Here is a 23,425-nt window from a genome sequence, read left to right as displayed (position 1 = left end):
ACAAAATGTGGCTTGTTTATGGAACTTACAATTTGGGTAGAGTATTTAGTATGATCTTTTTTACAAATGTTTCATCATTTGCTTGTTATTGTAAATCATATTAGGTTTGAAGAGCTGACAATAGGTTTTTAAGTTCGCGATATTATGTGAAAGGAGGAAAGCAACCGTAAGCGGCGTTTTGCACCGTTAGCGGTTGCTTGGTTCCTTTCGTGGTCGCGTTTCGTTAGGGACTGAAGTGTGGGTAGGAGTGAGCGCTATTCCATTGTAAACGGTGTTTGGGATCTCATGGTTCAAGTAATCCATTAAATTATTATCAATAAATTTTACATGTTATTTAATGTTATCATGTTATACATTTTATTGTTACTGTATTTGTAATGTTAAAGTGTTGCTTTGCTTGATTCTCCGTAATGGCAATCTTGTATTATTCTTCTTATATATTGACCTCGAGAAATAAAATAAAGTTTTTTTTTATATTTTTTATTTTTTAATTTTTTTGTGTTATTTAGTACAACTAAACAACAATATTTTTTAACCATGGCAGTAGCTGTCGTGCAAGGCCGCAGAAAACCATGACAAAACTGCAGCGACACTCACTCTTTATTTTAATAAAACAAATATAATAATGAGAGTTTATTCCAGAATGTACAAAAATAGTACAAATATTGACAAAATAACAATGCATTCATACATAGAATGGAACAGAAAAGAAACAAAAAATATAGTATATGTTAATAAATGTTCATGGGGGATATTTGACAGGCTCCTGTTTCGTTTGAAGGCCATCAGGGGGGACTCCATCCAGGCAACCATGGCAGTGATGATGGTATTCTTCGACTGGCGTAGTCTGCGCCATAAGCTTCCCCTGCGGTGGAACAAAGGTTTATTTTAATATACACAGGATGTTAAGGGACGTACTTGACTTACTTTAACCAGTGATTCCTGACATTATTTAGAGAAAAAATGTAAATAAAATTTTGTTCTCCTGTGACTTTTTCAAAATGTCACCGGAAATGTCACATCGAACATCGAAAATGTCACCGGTGACCGTAAATTCATTTACAGTTTTTACTGCAAATAATATCAGGATTTACTGGTTAAAGTAACTCAAGTACGTCCCTCAACACCCTGTGTATATGTTTAATACATTACATAAAAGGAACTTCAAGGAAGGGTTCTTCAGAGTGAGCTCTTCAGGAAGTTATCTAAAATCGTATCAGAATCTAAAATTTGAACAATATTTACATTAGTTTCAATAACACGTAACAGATTTTTCTTGCATTTTTTAAGTTTTTCTGTTCGAATTTGTGTCGCTGCTTTTCGTTTTTTCTCCAACGCGGATATAATATACTGTGGGTCACGAATGGGCATTGATCTTTTAAATCTAGGATCTATGATTTCTGGTAATAAACAATCCATAAAGAAAGTACTTAATCTGTCATCTCGTTTTATTATTTCTATCTTTAATGGAATTGCTTCACCCAACCAGACGGCAAAAATACATACAGACTTATTGGAAATGTGAAGTTGACCCTGTACTTGATAATACCAGTTGTGATTTGTATTTGTAAAAAAAATTTTTTTGTTTTTATCTTCCTTCCAGAACGTAATTTTTTTTTTTGCTATTGCTTCTTCAAATAGCATCCCACTAGCAGAAATCGGACATTTAATTTCTAATATTGTACTATCATTTACCAAACCATCTGGAGTGGCTCCTAAGAATGGGAAAATTTCATCAATAAATAAGCCACAGTCATCGACCACAATATTTTCTTGAATGCAAAGTTGCCTTTTTGCAACTTGCTCATGGTCTCTACCATATTGCACAGATTTTATATTATCTAGAGAGCGGCCGTATAATATTGATTTAACTAAATTAGCACAACTGATGGTTTGACTTCGTTTACAGATATTACCAAATAAAGAAGCTGTTAACATGTTTCTTCTGCGTTGCAGCCACTCCCCGCTATCAGACTGCAAGACAGTTCGTCTTTCAACTGCCTTCTTTTCACTTTTTGAAATGTCGAGTAGCTTTAAGAATTCTGCCTTAGCACATTCATATGCATCATGTTCCATATCCATTTTTTCGCACAATTCGCCATAATGGATATCAGGTGCTCCTGATTTTGTAAGTAAATGTCTCCCTTGTTTTTTTCGTAAAGATCTTTTATCGTTTGTTTTAGAAGCCATTCTTCTTTTTTTTCTTTTCAATTCTAATCGTTTCAAAAAATTACTAGGGCTCCTGTTGAAAATCTGCTTATGTAAAGAATAATACGGTCGCTTGGAATTGAAAGAAACTACTGCAGCTGCACAACGACCCATATATGACTGTTTTAAAGAATAATTAATTCGTTTTCCACCAATAAATTTTGCAATAACTCCATTGAAACTCTCAACAATATTACTGTCTAAACAATGTACTAGACTCCGGGCATTGTTGACAAGACGAGAATTAGCTTCCATAATTTTTGAAAATATAATATTGTTTTGTAACTTTGGAACGTGATTGTGGTCTAATGTTTTATTTGGATCAATTTTAAATTTGCAGAAGTACAGTAAACAATCTTTATGTTCACCGAAAACATGTTTGGGTCCATTTAATAAATCTTTCCTTAAATCGATAATTTTTTGGTCTAATGTACTATTTGATTGCATCCTGTAATTTGCAGCTCCAACTACCGCCTTCCTAAGACGAAGTTTGTTGGTTGAAACAATTTTTCTAAATTCCAAAGGAAAGCCGGTATCTTTCGTAATTTTTTCAATTTGATTGCTGTAGTTTCGAATTAAGTGGTTAGAGCATTCTATTTTCTGTACTGTAATATTGGGATATGGGTGACTACTTCTGATTCTGGCATAAGTGCTGGAGTCTCCATCGGCAATGAGGGTTGAATATATAAGACCGTACATACTTATCGATTGTTGAAATCCGTCTAAAATTGCTTCAGCTTCCATTCCGCTTGAAGAACCAACATAATTTTTGAAGCATGTGTGCTCGGGCACAGGAATTTTCAAATTTATAGCTCTTGCGCAGTTCGTACAGTACTTATTTTTAACTGCCATGTAAATAATTTTTTTTGTGCGGTAACCGATTATCGTAGCAGCTCCTGAGAGGGCGGAGTAGTTGGTTTTATAAGATCGTTTAGACCAACATGCATCAGCTACTACAGTGATCATTGGCGTCCCGTTTTCATCAACATCGCCGCTTTGAATAGCCAGTTTTTTTTCTTCATCGGCTGCCGCAGCCATACTGGTAAATTTGGTTTTCTCCCACCATTCACAAACCTTCTTATGGCATTTTCCATATCCAGCAATAGATAAGGACGGAACTTCAAGGGTAGCACATATTTCTTCCATGCCCGAATAACCCGATCCTATGCTCATTATTCCCGACACAAAAGATTCGTTGATGCCAATGCCTTCTTGTATGCTTTCGGACGTTTTAAGTTTAAAATGTTTACCACATAACACACATTTTAAATTAAAAGTAGAGTTCAAACCATTTCTATTTTCTGAGGTAAATCGTAAATGCTTTAAATTGCAGTTAAAAAGGGAATCATGTTGACTAATACATTGGAGTTGTTTAAAAAAATAATCAAATTGTACTACTCTCCGCCCTTCTATGCAAATATCATCGCTTTCTTCTATCGCCTTTTCAATAACAAGCTCTTGCTCTGATTCTTCACAGCTCCATCCTTGGTCATTGGTCACAGGTTTTTTCCCCAAAAAATTGCTGTCTTTTTGGTCCTGAACATAAAATAAAATTTTAGTAAAATACAAACCTATTATTACGATGTTGGGAACACGCGTCATAGAAATCATAAAAATTCTCGCCTTTCGACAATATACTTCATGAGGGCTAAAGCAGGTGCATGTAACAAGTGTTCCGATATATCAGGAATATAGGTAGAGATGGCAAAAAAAAACGCGAAAAAATATTTATGGTTCGAAAATAGGGCATTTATAAGTTTTCTTTGCGTTTCAAGGCATTTGAAAGTGTTTCCAGTGATTTCTATTTCGCGAATTAACGCGAAAAACGTGATTTTGGCCGTATTTCAGCTAAATTATTCTATTTAGCAAAATAGGCGCGAATTTCCCGAAAATACCGGGTATTGACTGACAGGCGTACGAGAATGAAGGAGCCCACTATTGAAACGTGCGCAATGCTATCATTCAATCAGTAAAGTGCCACATCCATTGTTGCATGTATTTACCTGTATTTCAAATATGCCTACTTTATTTCATTTTTGGAAGCCTGTCCTACCTCTTTTTACAATTTTGTTACTATTTTATGTGTAAATATTTAATATTTTTAATTTATACTGTACGCTGAATTTAAACGCTTTCCGAGAATATAGCGTATTTTGTAAGTCAAAGAACCATACAAATTGGAGAAGCTGATACAGTAATATTTAGTCCTGTACAACTAAAGAATAATTGAGAAAAATGCATAAGGAAGGTAGTTTCATGTGAATGTGCAGGGAAAAGTATTATGCCTACTTTATTTAATTTTTGGAAGCCTTTCCTACGATTTTTTATAACTTTGTTACTATTTTATGTGTAAATATTTAATATTTTTATACTGTAGGTTAAAATAGCTTTTTGACATTACCCATTTTTTGCGAAATAAATTACGCCTATTGATGTTAATCGCAATCTGCATTTGTTGTGTTTGTGTTCGACCCGTACTTAGAGTTTCCTTCCTTATTAATTTAATATTAAAAATAATTATTTATAATCTTTCACATGGAAATATGTACTTGCAAATGAAGGTTAAACATATATTTTACCAAAAATACTTAAAATATGCGCTAAAAACATTCACGAAATACATTTTTTTCTATTTTGCTACAAAACGCTAAATTATGCCTCAAAATGCTATAAAACCCTAAATTTCCAATTGCTAATGCTAACAAAATCTGAAAATTAATGCTAAATTTTGCCATCTCTAAATATAGGTAAATAGGCTATGAGAAATCGTCTTTTCAAACTTTGACACCTCATATCTCAGAACAAGTTAAATGAAGTTAGAACCCTATCCAAATGAGGTGACGAATAGTAAATGCGAGATATTTGAAGTATATAAGTACCTTTTCGACAGTAGTGGCTGATGAACCAATAAGAATATCCTCGTGGTCTAAATCTTCCAAGTTTGGTCCTTTGTGTGCAATATTTACAGTAGACTCATTTGGTTCTATCGTATGTTGGTGTTTTTGCTGTATTTTTTCCTAAATAAAAAAGCAAAAAAAAAAATATATTATGATGAAAAAGTCCAGAACCCCCCCCCCCCCCCCCCGTGACTCCAACGCACTCAAATTAATTTGTTGCTCGAAGCATACCTTGTTTGGAGTATTTTTTCCGGCTGCTATGGATAAATCATGTGTTGATCTACAAAGAGAAAAATAATATAATTATTTGAAACTGTACAACACAACACATAGATAGAATATCTTTGATTTGACAATGTGTGAATGGTTACGTGTTTATACGCGGAAAGGTGATATGAACTAAAAATGATTCGGCGTGAGATGGTAATTTTTGGTTCAATTACCAAACGTGCCCTATGAAAAAACGTTCTATCTCCCACTTAGTCAGAGCGCGTAAAGACAATGAATTCTCTCACACACACTTGCATAAAGATGCCGCCAGTAAACAACATGACGTTAGTGCTAACCGTTAGGAAACGGAACGCATATTAAATGTTGGATATTACACGTTTCAAAGAATTTGACACTTGAAAATATACAATGCGACAAATTTATATGAAAAAAGAGAATTTGTGAGTACTTACTGTTTTCGTAGCTTCTTTAAATTATTGCAATGCTTCAAGTGAGTCGGTATTCTACTTTTAGACCCATTAATGAAACATTTTGATGGCATTTTCGAAATATATACGCCGTGAAACAGGGAGCGATAACTTCAGTACCGTTCACGGGGGCTTCTCACCCGTAATAAGTAAAATACTGTGAAATGTCTTGAAAATTTGGTGCAAGATGAAGTATTTATTTAATTGTTAATATCCACAGATATCATAACGATAATAAGAGGCCGTACTTCTACAGATGTGTGTATTATATACATATTTTAAATTAAAAATATTGTGTAAAAGCGTTTTTAATGCGATAATCATGGATCGAAGTTTTAAAAGTGGGTTGTATGGTGTATCAATGTTTTTATTTTTTATAGTCGAATGCCTACAACAACTACAAAAAAAAATAGGCAGACTGAAAAATAATAGTCCATTAATTGGTATAAAAAAATATGAAGTCTGAGAATGACATACGAAAGGTAGTATTAAGCCGTTTTAGGGAGCCGTTTTCCAGCAAATCACCATTATGCCCTATAACCCACTCTTAAAGAAAAAAGTAAGTAAAGTTTTAGCAAAAGAATTTTCCCCAGTAAAATGTGATGCAAAAATATCAAGATGTATTCAAGAAAAAGCTAATGACATGGACAGGCTTGTTGAGTTGGTTAAAAAAAAATTGGAAACACAAGTTACACGCCGTGAGAGAATTCAGCTTCTAACTCTCGCTCCAACTTCGTGGAGTAGAAAAAAGGTTGCTGAAGAATTCAGTGTTGGTGAATACTCAGTTCGTAAAGCACGAGAGCTACTAAATGAAAATGGTATCATTGCTTTACCTGATCCAAAAAAAGGAAAACCATTAGACCAAGGAACAGTTACTTTGGTTAAAAATTTCTACCAAAACGATGAATTTTCTCGTGTTATGCCAGGGAAAAAAGATAAAGTTAGCATAACCAAAAATGTTTATGAACAAAAAAGACTATTGCTTTGTAACCTGAATGAACTTCATGCTACCTTCAAGTTTGAATACCCTGCTTCAAAAATTGGGATTTCGAAATTTTGTTGGTTGCGTCCCAAATGGTGTGTGCCAGTAGGTTCTCCAGGCTCTCATTCTGTCTGCGTTTGTGCAATTCATCAAAATGTAGTGTTGCTTCTTAATGCTTGTGACAGTGAAGAAACGTACAATGATTTAATGGACTACTTAGTGTGCTCAAAGAACAATAGAGACTGTATGCTTCGACATTGCGATAAGTGTTCAACATCTAGTGAAAATCTTAAGAAACATTTGTTAGAAAAATTTGAAGAATGGGACCAAGAAGATGAAATTACATACAGTGCATGGGTAACTACTGATAGAACACAGCAGGTTTCAGTTACAGTTCCCTTTCATGAATATGTAGAACATCTTGTGAAGAGTCTTGTAAAACTTCTTCCTCATTCTTTTATAACAAAGTCTCAATCAAAATATCTCAAAGAGTCCCTAAAAGCACAGCTTCAGATAAATGAAGCTGTTGTGTTATTAGACTTCAGTGAAAACTTCTCCTATGTTATCCAGAATGAAGTCCAGGGTTACCACTGGACGCAAGACAGTTGTTCACTCCACCCAGTGGTAATTTACACTTGTGAAGAGCCTGGCAAAGATCTCACAGTGTCAAGCTTGTGTGTAATTTCAGATGACTTGGAACATGATGTAAGTTTCGTTTACGAAACTCAAAAAATTGTTGCTCAATTTTTAAATCAAAAATTTCCCCAAATTCAAAGTGTTCATTATTTTACTGATGGTTGCGCAGCGCAATATAAAAACTGCAAAAACTTTTTAAATCTGTGTCACCATCAAAAAGACTTCAACTTGAAAGCATGTTGGTCGTTTTTTGCTACGAGTCATGGGAAATCTCCCTGTGATGGAATAGGTGGAACAGTAAAACGTCTTCTAACTAGAGAAAGTTTGCAACTTGGCCCTGGCAACACTATCACAACTGTAGACAAAACTTTTAAGTTTTGTCAGTCGAGAGTAGAAAATATATATTTTTACTTGCTGAGAAATGAAAGCTTATTCACTTGCAGGCAACAATTACAGCAGCGTTTTTCACAAGCTAAAACAATACCAGGCACTCGAGGTTTCCACTGCTTTGTTCCTCTGTCTGAAAATGAAGTTGGCACAAAAAGGATAAGTTGAGATTCAGATTATGCTTTGATTTTTAACTTCAGTGGGGAACGAAATCGCTCTGAGCAACTAAGTATGGTACAAATTTGTACAAACTCTTATGTAGCTTGCGTATATGACAACCATTGGTTTTTTGGACTTGTGGTTTCCAAAGATGAAGACGAGTGTGATGTATCAATCAAGTTTATGCATCCTTTTGGCCCAGCTCCATCCTTTTACTGGCCACATCAAAAAGAAGATATTTGTTTTGTTCCACTACAAAATATTTTTAATATCGTTGACCCTCCCACAACAAAAGGTTCAGGAAGAGCTTACTACTTTCTTGAAAAAGACGTTCATCATGCTGATCAAAAGTTCAACCATCTTATGGGTCAGATCAAGAATAAAAGTAAAAAATGAACTTGAACATTTATTTGTAAACAATATTATTGTAATGTACTTTCATTTAACCTAATCCTACATTGCCTGTTTTATTTTTATTGTATTTGTTTTTTAAAGAGTTAACTTTGTATTGAAAAGAGTTAAAAAGTTGATCTTGTTATAAAATATTGCTATGGTGTATGCATTCAGGGTAAGGAACAAGGTACATTATTTTGTTGGTGCCTTAAGCTTACATTGCAAGCTTACCAGCATGTTGTAAAGGACCGAATAAGTTTGACTTTTTTTATTTGCAAATACAGTATCTAGATTTTAAAAAACTTGGAACAATTCTGTATGATTAAGATTTCTCATTTTAAAAACGTTTCTACACTGTGAAGCACACAAAATACCAGGAGTTTTATTTTTTTAGGTTGTACTATGTTTATTGTAGATAAGAATAAAAAAAAAATTACAAAAAGTTTGAAAAAAGTTTAAAATGGATTTTATTTATTGAAGCAAGTAAAATGCCATGAATTTTATTTTTGTATGTGATTCTATGCTATTTGTAGATATGAATAAAAAAAAAAATTACTTCATTAACACTACCTTCCCGAGATATTGCTTTTTTGTAAAGTACCTTTTCCGTCCCAAAAATTACTTAAAAAATTACTTTTGGTAATTTTTTAAAGTCAAGTAGATAAATGTAAAGGGTTTATTTATTTTTTTCTGCAATCAGCATAGTTTTCTTGATAATATTGAAAATTTTCATTGCATTTGCACTATAAATGACAAAGATACAATTTTTTTTCATTGAAGGTACAAGCTCTTCCGGAGTGCTCGGAATATGTAAAAACGCTTATTTTGCCCAAACTTCAACTGCCCATAAAAAAAAAACGAGTTGAGGTAGGAAGGTAAAATTTGGTATATTTTCTTATCTATATGGAAGGATTAAAAATTTAAAGTTTCATCAAAATCTGAGATGGTGGGTGACAAATCCAAAATTTTCTGGATGATTTGGTGCGGATTGACCCAGTAGCTATAGAAAAAAAATCATTAATTCATACCTCGAAAAATAGATTCAAGTTCCGGTATAATGATGAAGTGATATTGATAGTGAATCCACCATGATACGCCAAAATGGATGAAAAAGTTTCTCTTATGTTTACAGTGACGCCCAAGAAAATCATATGAAAATTTTGGAAAATTAATTCGTTCTAATTATATATATTTTTTTATTGTTGATTCTCAAATATGTCTATCACTAACACAGTGTAATTTATTTTTTGCAGAAAAATATAACTTTATGTGTTGAATATTAATGTTATTTTTATAGGTGTGGTCCATTTGCCAATCCATTCCTCGGAGCGATGTGTATGTGATGGAGGCCTCTCCGACTGTTCTGCGCTCTGCCGGAGCTGATGCCAATAATCCTAAGACTGTGCATATCAACCTGCAGAAGTCCCAGCTGATTGCCATGCTGGCCTCTGCCCTAACTATTATCGGCAACCCTACATCTAGGTGAACTTTTTCTACTTGCCTTCATCCGCTATTTCTATATATGTATATCGTCGGCTTGATTATTATTGTAGTAACCCCTTTTCTTCGAAAATAATTTAAATTCTGTATGGTGCTAAAACTAGGAGTTCTGTAGACCTTGCGACCAAAAAAGTTTCTAATTTTCTCTTCTCTAATAAATCTAAACCAAAATTTCCTCTGAAAACATAAGATTTATAATTAGGTATTTAAAAACAAACCTCCTTATTTATCAACCATAAATATTTTACGTAACATTTCTTCATTTGAAAAAAGGAATTATGCAATTCGTCCAAAGAAATGTCACCATCTTAATGACAGTTCCTTTAAAAAACTTTCTTCGTGCCGGTAGGTACCATAATATTGATTAGACAGATGAAATTCCATACGGTCGAGTTAAAAAAGGACTTCACTATGCTCAGTCAATTAGCACTGGTACAAAATAATTTCACTGAAGGTGTTATCAAGCATTGGATATTAATTTAATACCTCTTTCAAGTCGTAAGAAAATCGTAAGAAAAAACTACCTACCGACCAGTCGCATCTCATTTTACTATAAACTAAATTAAAAATAAAACAATCTTAAAGTTAGAATTAAAGTTAGAATTCAAGTGAATATAATCATTTTTGCTTTGCGCACTATCTGTGAGCTGCGCTATTCTAAATAACGACAAACCGACATTAAATTTGTGTTTTATATCAACACCTTCTGACATACAAAAGAAGGCAACAAACAATCGCAATAAACATAGTGAAAAGTGAATCTAAATAACAAACATTAAAAATAATTACTACTAAACCAGTGAACCCGTTGTACGCGAACGTGAATTTCACGATTTATTTTCGAAAAAAACAGTCGTTATATAAGTGTCAAACAACTAAACCACAATTTAGACCTTCTGTACGACTATTTCGCAAGTCTACCATTTATATTGGAATAAATCACGCTAGCTGTTTATCGGTACTTGGCAGAGTGGTGAGAGGCGCCGACACATTCCGATCTACCTTCCTGGGACGTGAGTTCGAAACCCAGAGTAAACATTTATTTTTATTTTTTACGTTGTGAAGTTTGATTTACTTACTATCCAACAGATGGCAATCCAATAAATCATACAAAATAAATCAAATATATACCTACTGTAATTTTAAAAATAAATGTGATATTAAATCTAACAACAAAATAAACTAAATATAATATTCTAATACAAATCCTTCAACACTGTGATACTAAAATATAATTTTTTTACAACTCAGTTTCTGTGTCGATTGTTCATTGTAATACATAATAACTCCCTGTAATATGGAGAGCACCACCTGCAGCAAGTGCCCGGAACCCATACTCACGAGGGAATCAATGTTCTGGTGCTCCTCCTGCAAGGAGAGTCTACATTTCGCCTGCGGTGGCGTAAGTGAAGGTCATTACCGAAAACTCTCCCAAGAAAAACGCAATAATACCAAATGCACTGGCTGCAAGACGGAAACGCGCAGTACGGCGCGTTCTACTTCCATTTCCAGTAAGGAGACCCCAGCGGCCAGCACCACTAAAGTAGGAGAAACACAGCTCGACCTAATCACACATGAATTACGTCAAATCAAGACTGAGCTACAGGGATTCAAGAATGTCCAGACGAAATTATACGAAATTTTCGATGAATTCAAGGACTTCAAGGCCTCGCTAACATTCTTTAATAGCAAAATGGAGGGATTTGAAGAAGACTTTAAAAAATCTCTGATAAAACTACAAAGCATAGACTCCGTTCAAAAAAAAAACACAGAACTCGAGGCAAAACTAACTATGCTCGAATTAAAGATCGACGATCAAGATCGGCAACAAAAAAATTTTGCCGCCGAAATAAGAGGTATACCGGAAGTTGAAGGTGAGAATTTGGCAAATATTTTATTTAACATAAATGAAGAAATAAAAACAAACACTACGAGAAATGACATTGAGACTAGCTATAGGGCTCCGGGTAAGACAATCCCCCAAAAAACCAGACCTATAATTGTGCGGTTTAAGCACGTTCACGTAAGAGATGACTTTTTAAACGATGTAAAAAGGTACAATATGAATGCTGTGACAAAGGAAGACAAACTCAACACGACCTCAATAGGACTCTCCGGACCGCGCACGCCGGTATATATATCGGAACACCTGACTTCAACAAATAAACGCCTACTTTACCTAGCGAAGAAGACGGCTATTGATAAAAAATTTGCATTCGTATGGGTAAAAGCGGGACGAGTATATATACGCCAAACCACGGAATCGAGAGCTGTACATATCACCTCTGAGAATATCTTACTTGCACTATGACTCACAAATGCAATCATACCCATACTACCTGTATCCCTTTTCAAAATGTTAATCAGAGTGTTCCTATATTTCATGATATTTCTATTCCTTTCAAAAAAATACTACAATATTGCATTGTTCAATCCCCAAATAAGCACGATGTCAGACATTTCAATTAATAATTTAATTATTAACATCGTGGTGCATTTATATTACCCACACATTATCAGGAAATTCTCATATGTCAAATTTACAACTACATCATTGTGTCTCTCTGACCCCACTACTTTACTTACCTATTATAAGAAATTACTAGCTAACCCCCAATTCACCACTAATACCAATTGTTATTTTTATTTGTACCATTCAAAGAACATGAAATGGCTAATGTTTTCTCACAATTTATGTATTACAATAATTTATGTATATTATTTTATTTCAATAACTGAGCAACCAAACTTATGTACTCTTTGTTCACACATCAAAAACATAAATTTACCATCCCAAATTAATATTACCGTGTGGGTTTACTTACAGATAACTTACTCTAAAAATGATCCAACATTCTTTTGAAATTCCCGATGAATCTATGCTCACATGCAACAATTATGTAGTTGATAATCCTAAAGACATAAATAAATACTGTTGGGAATCGTACAGTCTAAAAATTGTACACCAGAATATACGAAGTATTACCAATATTGATGATATTCTCATATTTCTTGACCAACTTAAATTCACATTTGACATATTAGTTTTGACTGAGTGCTGGATCAATGAATACTATACCTCCAAAGAAATACAAAATTACACTGAATACCACACATCTATAAAAATAAATAAATCCAGTGGAATTGTTATCTATGTCAGGAACGGAATACAAGCTCAAGTTGACGAGCTCGCTTTATCACAAGCAAATTGTCTAAAAATAGTACTTAACAAAAATGTATGCATATTTGCAATTTATAGATCACCATCTTTCAACAATATTGATACCTTTCTTAATTCACTACATTCCATCATTAACAACACAAACAACTCAGAACATCAAATAATCATTGGAGACCTAAATGTCGATATAATCTTAGACAATCACCGTCAATGCGATGATTATTTATGTTTTCTGAGCGAAAACGGTTTCACTCCAACAATTAACACCCCCACTAGAGTACAAGGCACGAGCAAATCCTGCTTAGATCACATTAACATAAAAAATATTAAGTTCATAGACTCGTTTGTCATACACACAACAATTTCAGACCATTATACCACGGCGCTCGGTCTAAGAAATAAGCCCTCCTCTGCTGCTAAAAATAAATATATTTCTAGAATAAATTACAGCAGCCTGCTCGAGGAGCTACGTACAGAAAAGTGGCATAACGTACTAGATCAGACTGACACTAACCAAGCAATGGACGAATTTATTAAGAAATTGCAATTCTACATATCTAATAACACTGTCAACAAATGTATCCCAAACAAACAATTTAAACTCATGCCATGGATCTCCCCTGGCCTTGTCAAATCTATTCACAGACGAAACCAACTCCACAAAATTGCGAAAAGGCAACCAGGTAATATTTTACTACAAGAACAATATAAGAAATATAGGAACTTGTGCAAAAAATTAATTAAAACAACAAAAGAAAAATTCTACAAACAATATATATACGAAAACACATTAACTCCGAAACGTTTCTGGGATATATTTCGAAAAATCACCAAAACAAAAAATAATAAGTCGTCATTCATACAATCATTAGACACTAAAAACACAAACACTGCTGACCCCAAGGGGATGGCTAATTTTGCAAATCATTATTTTACTTCCGTAGGAGCTTCACTCGCCAACAAAATACTCGATAAATGTAAGAAAACTGAATCCGATCTAGCCAACATACCTTCAACTGTTTATAATTGTAAAGCAGATGAGATTCAAACTACGACTAATGAAATAATGAAAATGATAGATGAACTCAAGACATCGAATGCTTGCGGGTCAGATAAAGTGTCAACAAATTTGCTAAAAGTGTTGAAACCACTTATAGCTAGTACTATTGCATTTATCTGTAATCTTAGTTTCAAATCAGGCATATTTCCGAACCACTTAAAAGAATCAATTGTCATACTGATTCACAAAAATGGAGACAAATCGGATATACAAAATTATCGGCCTATATCTCTACTAAATTCAATTTCAAAAATTATTGAGAAAATCGTCAAAAATCGTCTTAGTCTCTACCTAGAAAATCATAAGATCCTATCTAAGAACCAATTTGGCTTTCGACCTGGTTTAGGAACAGAAGATGCTATTGCCAAGCTGACTGATATTATTTCCAATAATATTGACCAGGGAGTTAAGTCCATCGCTCTCTTCCTTGATCTGGCAAAAGCTTTTGATACCATCTCGCATAAAATACTTCTGAAAAAACTACAGGCCATCGGCATTCAGGGACAGCTATTCAAATGGATGGATAGTTACTTAGCGAACAGATACCAAAAAGTTAAAATTAATGATACAGTTAGCGATCCCGCCCTTATAGAATTTGGTGTACCGCAAGGGAGTACCCTAGGACCACTTCTGTTCAGTATTTATATAAATGATTTATGTAACAGTAATCTCTCCAATCACATCATAACATTTGCGGATGATACTGTCTTAATATTTGAAGGAAGAAACTGGAATGCTGTACACAACAAAGCAGAAGACGGTATTAATCAGCTTAAATATTGGTTAGATTATAATCTTTTGACTCTCAATTCAGAAAAAACAAAATTTTTTACGATTTAGTGCGACAGAAGCGGGCCAACCCAAAGAATTATACAATATTTTCATACATAAATGCAACGAATCAAATATCTGTAATTGCTATAAATTAGAATGCGTGAACAGTATAAAATATCTCGGTATTGTTATCGACAAACATCTTAGATGGGACGGACATATAGACCTTGTGACTACTAAGGTTAGAAAGCTGACGCATATCTTTATGCCAATTAGAAATATCCTATGTCTAAAAGATTTAAGACTCATTTACAACGCTATGTGTGGGTCACTATTAGATTATGCATCATTAGGCTGGGGTGGATGCGCAAAAATGGTTTTAGACCACTTAGCAAAGGCCCAAAAATCCTTACTAAGGGTAATCATGAAAAAACCTTTTAGGCACCACAGCGATTCACTATTTGAAGAGTTACGAGTTCTAGATGTCAGACAATTATACATGAGGAAAATAATTTTGAACACTCATAAAAAACGTCATCTCTACCCATCTATCGACCACTGTCACGACACCCGACACTCACGGAGGAATCCAATCGTACCACCCACAACCAAAACTTCACTTGCTCAAAGACATTTTTCATTCCTAGGCCCAAAACTTTACAACTTTATACCTGATGCTTGGAAAAAGGAAAGCATAGGTGCTCTTCGTAAATCGATCACTGTCTGGCTTCACCAATTAGGGAGAAAAGAGCGTGAACTCACACTTTTCCAAAAATAAAACAAACAAAATATCAAACACATTAAGAAAACAAGAAAATAAACAAAACTAAACAAATCAAACAACAAGTTAACATCAGTTAACTTTATAACTTTTTGCTTTTAATCTTTTATACTAATATTTTTCTTTTAATGTATCATTATTTTTTAGTTATATATGTATATATTTTTTTAGTTGTGTATATATTATATTACTTTTCTTTTTTTTCCTTTTTTGTTTTTGTTCTTACAAAATATGTATGCGTGCATGAATACTAACTCAATTTTGACTGTCCTAAAACGGGAATTCCTCCTAGTTGGGCAGTCAAAGTATTTTTTTATCTACATGTGTCATTGTATCATCACCTGTACTAAATAAATAAATAAATAAATAAAATAAATTCAGGCTTCAAAGGGTTAAAAGCAAGACGCTTCACGTTACACTAAAACCTTTAATAGACATCTTGTAAATAACTTTAGATTTTAAAATTTCAATGGTGGATTTATTTATATTTGCTTGTTGTATTTGAGCACTCCTGTGATTTTTGTAAAATAATCAATTTCTTTTTCCTTTCCAGTAATGTGAATACTGACGGTGATAATTCAGAATACGAACATCACCAGGAAACATTTCATCATAAAGTATTCTATCTTCGATCAACTCTACCATCAAGGTAAGATTTTCTTTCCTCATAGCAAATCCTTAAATAAAGTGTTTGGTAAAATACAAGAGCATTTTATCCAAGGCGGCCACTGATTTCAAACATTTACTTGTTTCATAATATGACTGTCGAGGTAAGATTTTTATATTACACCCTTTATTAGGTTACCTTAAATGCTTGTTTTGCATACTCGGCTCGACGATACTCTGGTTTTAATTGTTATTTTTTGTACTCAGTGTCTGTACTGAATTATTTTGTAACAAAGGTATTCGCAAGAAAATCGACAAGCTAGTGTAACACATAGTGCTTGTGGAAAGTATTCAGCTTGCTGTGTCGACAATATTTCAGTCAGTTGCCAGCTTTATTCGCTAGGTTGAAAATTTGGTTTACACCCTGAATGATTAGTGTGCCAATCCACAATCACTCGCTCTATAAATTTGTCGATCGTATGAAAAATAGCATTGTGTACACCCAGCTCTTATGAATGTTCCCCACAACATAACTCCACTTAACTTTTTTATGATTTAACCACTCGGAACATTAGAACGTCAAAAGACGTAAATATGATAATAGCGGTCAAGACATTAGTACGTCTTTTCACGTAAACGCGCGAGATTTTACAAAAATCGATTTATTTCCATCACTAGTATACGGATTGCCATGATTTAAAAAACAGAGTATCGATAATGAATAACGCTACGCGTCTGCATTAAAAAATATCTATGGAATCTAGAGGTGCATTTTCTGAGTCGATTGAATCTGTCAGCTTGTTCGTTCGTAATTTATTGCGTTTTTAAATAATTTATTAAAAATATTTTAGTTTGGACGGTTAATATTTTGAGGTGACCAATAGTTTTTAATTATATTTCTTCAATATATAAAGTGTTATTTCTTTATGATACTCAGAAAAAAGTACATTTTTCACAGCTTTGAAATAATGGTCAGCGATTTTTAGATATTTTTGACGTTTTCAGAAAATGTATATTTAGAAACGCAAATATTTACGTATAACAAAACAATACGATAGTGAATTTCATAATCTTTCCAAAACATTTTTTAGAATGAGGCTACGTTTCCCAAAACGTGAGTTATGGAGCTTTTAACAAAACTCGTGAATAACACAAAAATTTCCGCGTTTTGACAGTTCGCAAAGGAACACAAAGTAAATAAAAGTCCTTTTCTGAGAGGTTAAAGTAAATCAAATATCATAATACATTGTTATTATTTCTACATTTTTATTTTTATTATTGTGATGACAGCTGTTTGGCATTCAAGGCCATTATCAAAATGTGGTTATGTCACAATAAGACAGCTTGTTTTTATGATTTACCCTTACGCTATTTTTAATTTGTATGATGTCTAAAATGAGTTATTCATATTTTTGGTAAAAATTGATTTACTTAATTTTGCCGTAATTGTAATTTTTTTATTCTATCTCAAAATAATAAAAAAATCTAAAATATGAACAAGCTTCTACCTTTTCCTTTCTTTCTTTCCTGTACTAAATAAATAAATAAATAAATAAAATAAATTCAGGCTTCAAAGGGTTAAAAGCAAGACGCTTCACGTTACACTAAAACCTTTAATAGACATCTTGTAAATAACTTTAGATTTTAAAATTTCAATGGTGGATTTATTTATATTTGCTTGTTGTATTTGAGCACTCCTGTGATTTTTGTAAAATAATCAATTTCTTTTTCCTTTCCAGTAATGTGAATTTTCATATCATAAACCACAAGAAATCCCACAAGAATGATAAATTAGCTAAAACATTATTTCAGATTATTCAGGACATTTGTGGGAAATGAGAGGGTTTCATCTCAATCTGTCATCGCCAGGATGCTTGATAAATTTGAAGAAACAAACAAACACGATGAAATAGGTGAAATAATAGACAGGCTCACACCTTTGCATATAGGCGATCCCATAACACAATATTACTTCAGCCAAACGGACGTACAGAGGGAAGTCCTCTGTCAAACTTTACTTTTGTGTATTACTTTTATGGAACTGTGCATTCATAAGAATGAAAAGGTCATCAACAATATGGGTAGTTCCAGAAATTAGCGATCCTCAAGCAGGTAACTTGTCATTATTTTTAACTTTAAGAAAATAATCTGTTATGGAAAATTGTACAATGGGAATAATGGTATGTATGTATTTATCATTTCTTGAGTCTAGGTTTTTTTTTGTGCATAACAGATATTTGTCCATTTACAATCCACATGTAACATAAACTACATATTTAAATAAAAAAAGAAGAAACATAAAATACATATTTATATTGGGTTAAGACGCGGCATTCTTTATTTCGAATTGTAAATGGTCAACGCCCACCTCTTTTAGTTTTCATCGAGTTTGTATAGGGTCACCATAGTCGTTTAGGCTGGCCGCATACATACGTTTTTCGTATTCGATTTCCGAATTCGTTTTCCGTATTCGGACATCCGAATGCACGGAATCAGTAGAAAATACATTAACTGCCGCACACGTTCGTTTTAGTTCCGAACGGAACAAATTCCTTACGCACGTTCCGAATGCGAGCCGGCGCGTTTGGAGAAACCGAATGGAAAAAAACCTAATGACGTCATGTGGAACGCAGCTATTGCATACAGTTTGTTTGTGCCGACGCAAACGTACGGAAATTTCCGTTCGTAATTCAGTGTTGCCAACGGATCTTGACCTAATATCGCCGTTTCTCATACATAAGGTAGCGTAAAGTAGCCGAATTTGCTGTTAGGTGGGACATGTTTAAAATTGATGTTTTTACGTGAAAATAAAAATTTCGTGGGGGGGGGGGTGGCTAGAGAATTTCGGGACATGTTTAAAATTGATGTTTTTGAAGTAGCTTAATTGGCGACCAGTCGCCTTTTAGATTTTTTCGGCGCCGATTCTCGCTCTGAGTAGCCTAAATGGCGATATATCGCCCTTGTTGGCAACACTGGTACTGACGTTTATACATTCCGAATGAAGAAAAACGAACGTTTGCGCTAGTCTCACGGAATTCCGAATACGGAAAACGAATTCGGTAATTGAATACGGGAAACGTATGTATGCGGCCAGCCTTAAATATAAGCAAATTTAAATTAAGAGATTACATTTGCTACATAATGTTGAAGATAATAGAAAACATTGAAAAATTTATCAAAGACAACAACCAATAAGTCTCCATTATTTAAAATGCCGGTAATTTTCAAACCGTGGGAATTATTTTAGTTTTTTTTTTAATAATATATTATAATGTAACTCTTATATATATATATACAAATACTTTATACTTTTATCAAATTAGTACATATTTAAAAAAATTATTCTTATTTAAATGATGTTTCTCTTATAAAGTTAAAACCATTTTTTATCGTAATGAATTAAGGCGATGCACTACGTCGTCTAGTATTTTAAATAGAGCCGCTATCAATAACAACCCTTACGTAGATGGCGATAAGGTTTAAATTCCCGCTTAACACCATCCGCCTGTTTTGATTTATGCAAGAAAAAAACATGGCCAAAAAGTGCCTTTTATTTTATTTTGTGGATGTTCAGGCATAAATATTTAATTTTTTTTGGATCATTTTATAAATAACTTAATTTGCCACATTATACAATAAAATCATAATCGAAAATGGGTTCGTAAGTAGGAGATTTTGAACTTTAAACAAGTTTTCATAGGCCTTTACATTATTTTTTTCTGGGCTTATAAAAAGACTGATCTAAAAAATACTCGATTGTTTCAAAGGCCAAGATGTATTCTACTCGCAGTATTTAATTAAAGCATCTGAAACATTTCTAGGCGACCAAATTTTCAAACCAAAAACACATGATTTTGAATTACTACGTATGGCATCCCCTAAAGGTTTTTCTTGTAAGATTGTCAGTATAATATGTTATCTTAAATAATATAATATCTACTTTCGATAGTTTGTAGAATTTTTCAATGGAAAACCAATAACATAATAAAACTGTAGTTCTCAATCTTCTTCTTGATTGAAAAAGCTTCATTTCTTTCATCCAATTTGCAATTTAACAGAATTGTTTTCGTTAGCGCTTTTTGGACTTCAACAAACTGAACTTTTAAAGCAAAAATAGCATCATAACGTCTTGGTCATCTAGTGGGGTTCAATGTTTTTAATATTATCAAAGTTGAAGACTCCCCTTTTTTATCAGATATAAAACTTGATAAGATATTCCAACTTTTGATGCTATGCCCAAAAAAATTATAAATTTGTTGAACTGTTTCAAAAAAATGTTGCATATCAATAACCTCTCTTACTGCATCATTAAGTACTAGATTTAAGTTATGAGAAGCACAGTGAACATATACCGCATTTGGCTCTATATCTTTTATGAGTTTTTGAACTCCACTCCAAGTGCCTTTCATTTCGTTAGCACCATCATATCCTTGTCCTCGACATTTATTTAGAGGTATATATTTGTGATTTATGGGTTTAATAATTTGGTTGGATTTGATATGGATTTTATAATTTTTAGAACCAGAACAGAATGAGCTAATTTTGTATTTTTGAACATAAGTATTTATCTGGCCCTTTAATTTACTTAACAACTCTTGTGAAATCGGATCGTATTTTGCTAATAACTCGACAATACTCAAAAAGTTTCCTCGGGAACTTGGATCATTGCAATCTACCTTTTATCAGTGGCAAAGAAAGGCTAAATTACACGTTGAAAGTGTCAGAGTAACATCAAGGAGTCTAGAGAGTACTTGGCGCCAAAAAGATTTTTCTTTCTTGGTCATGAATTCTTGCTCTTCATCTAGTGTTCTGTTTGTAATGTTTTATTGTTGATACGTTAAACAAGAATCGAGGTGAATTTTAGATGTCCCGTGTCTTTCTATGGCGTCTACAATATGTTTCCAGTCGTCATAACCTTCCATTTTAAAAATAAAAAAATTGTATTTTTTAAAAATAGAAAAATGCATGCAGTCTATAAATGATGTGCTAACAGGCGATAAGCGATCACTGTGTATAAAGGACGTGTTATTGGGAGACTTATTCCATGAAATGTCAGAGAGGTTGAAGTCACCTAGGATAATGAATTTGTCTGAGGGAAATTGCAACGTAAGTGCTGAAATTTGGGTGAGGAAGCTTTCCATATTTTCACGATATGTTGGTCCTTTAGGGAGGTAAACACATCATATGTGAAGATTTGTGTGTTTGGATCCCTTGGATTCTAATGATATCCAGATGTCCTCAGCTCGTGAATGCCACCCTGGGCGCTCGTGAGCTACCAGTTCACGACGAACAGCGACTAAGATACCCCCGCCCAAGCGCTGCCCTGTGCAAGCGTAGTCCCGATCTCGGCGGTGTACATCGTAGCGATCATCAAATAACTCTTCATTACGGATGCCATCAACAAGCCACGATTCGGTCAGAGCGATAACGTCATACTCGTTGGATCGAACAGCCATCAGCAATGTGTCAGTCTTAGTGCGTAGCCCTCTTACGTTTTGGTAATATATATTTAATTTATTTAGAGTCATTGGACCGAGAAAAATCGATAATTAAGTTTGTGTTTATTTTTATATAATTCCCAAATATTTTTGCAAAATGTTTAAAGGAAGAAAAGTGTGTTAGTGTGAATAGATCCTTAGGGTAGGTGATGGGGATGAGGGAGGGAAGGGTACATTTAAAGTAATATAAAACATTAAGAATAGTTAAAATGAAGTTAGTATGAAATACGATCAATTTGAATGGTCTTATCTTGAGGCTTGGCTCGGCTGAGGGCCTGCTGCATCTCCTCGGTTGGGTCCTGTGGTCGGAGGCTCGCGGTCCATCTTCTTCAAGTCTGCCTCCTTTGAGATTATGATGGGCGCTGATGACGTATTTCGTCGAGCGTGAATTATGCAGATTTTGGCCATACAAATTGAAAACCCTTTTGTTTCGCGAGAAGCCTTGCGCGGTAAAATAGCTGTTTGTTTAGTGAGATGGTCACCTACATAGACATTTTGCGGGAATCCCGTAAATCCTAATTCCGTTGATGATATCCCTTTGCGGTCTTTTACCGCCTGCAGAAGCTGGTTTTTTAAGTTTCGGCTGGTAAATTTCAAAACTATTGATTTTGTTTTTATCTTCCCAGTCTCACGGCCTCTGTGAGCAACACGTGTTACGAACTCCATGTCCCTTTCGCCGATATCCACGTTGCTCAGACTAGCAATTTTTGAAATAATGGTTACTAAGTTTTCACCCTTCTTATCCGGGATACCCCTTATTTCAAGGTTTTGCAGTCTTGCCCATTGGTCCTTTCTGTTTGATTCCTCGATCATGTTACGTACTTCGGTTCTCAGGTGGGAGACTTCTGCCTCCAGATGTTCGACCTTTTGAAGTCGATTTTCCATATCGGCAATCTTGTTTCCGAATGTTGCTACATCATGGTGACAGCTCTCAACCGACTTTTGTACGCCTTGTACTTCTTCACGGAGGATTTTAATATCGTCGTGCAGTGCCTTGAATGATGACAAGTCCATCTGGATCCTTTTGATATCTTCCATAATGGTGGTCAGATCGTGGACGCCGATGGCAATATTTGAAGATTTGCACCTGCTGCATCGCCAAGTACTTCTCAGGTCCAGTTTCAGCTTTTTATAATTTTCCTCTGACGTACCTCCACACTTGTAGTGCAGATTTTCCTTACAGGACGAGCATTGCACGCCTTGAGTTGTAGAGGATTTGCATATTATTTGCATGCAGACAGAGATGGCGTTAAATAATCATAAAAAATAAATAAATTAATAATGTAGTGCTTTTATTTGTTCGGCAATTTCAATTTTGAATGAGCTAATTTACCGCCGGCATTGGACAATCATTCATTCATTGGACATAGGCAATAACATCAAGTAATGCTCACTTCTTGGTGTAGGTCATACATTGGGAATATGTTATTTATTTCTCACTTCTTAAGTGTAGGTTGAAGAGTACGCCTACATTTCCCTCTGCTTAGCAAATTGCACTTTGCAAATTATTATTTGCTCTAATTATATGAATACAGTAAAAAAATTCCGAAAGGTGCACTAACAATGCCAACAATGTCCCTTAAGTATACAATGAAGACAATAAAATGTCTTTTGGAATGGCATTAAGGTATTAAGGTTGGTCGGTATGCTAATATGTTCGGATTT

General features: G+C 34.1%; 1 protein-coding gene and 1 long non-coding RNA gene across 3 annotated transcripts in view; one reads left to right on the top strand and one right to left on the bottom strand.

Moving 5' to 3' along the window:
- LOC149422596 (transcription elongation factor, mitochondrial) overlaps nt 1–23,021 on the top strand; it is a 40,400-nt gene extending 17,379 nt beyond the window's left edge. For both annotated transcript variants that reach the window (XM_089633389.1, XM_089633388.1), the window contains exons 5-7: nt 9,658–9,842; nt 16,210–16,305; nt 18,075–23,021. In XM_089633389.1, the coding sequence (XP_089489515.1) occupies nt 9,658–9,842; nt 16,210–16,305; nt 18,075–18,360 (567 nt within the window). In that variant the 3' untranslated portion in view covers nt 18,361–23,021. The remainder of the gene's footprint in view (nt 1–9,657; nt 9,843–16,209; nt 16,306–18,074) is intronic.
- LOC149422597 (uncharacterized) lies at nt 1,444–5,913 on the bottom strand. The gene is made up of 3 exons (XR_016302405.1): nt 5,789–5,913; nt 5,337–5,385; nt 1,444–5,225 (listed from the first exon to the last, which is right to left on the bottom strand). It is a non-coding gene; the product is annotated as an uncharacterized LOC149422597 (long non-coding RNA).
- Nucleotides 23,022–23,425: the final 404 nt, after the last annotated feature.

The sequence above is a fragment of the Hesperophylax consimilis genome, chromosome 7 (genome assembly GCF_061612785.1).
Source record: "Hesperophylax consimilis isolate HC1 chromosome 7, BYU_Hcon_1.0, whole genome shotgun sequence".
In the NCBI taxonomy this organism is placed as follows: Eukaryota; Metazoa; Arthropoda; class Insecta; order Trichoptera; family Limnephilidae; genus Hesperophylax; species Hesperophylax consimilis.
This window is presented reverse-complemented; position numbering and strand designations above follow the sequence as displayed.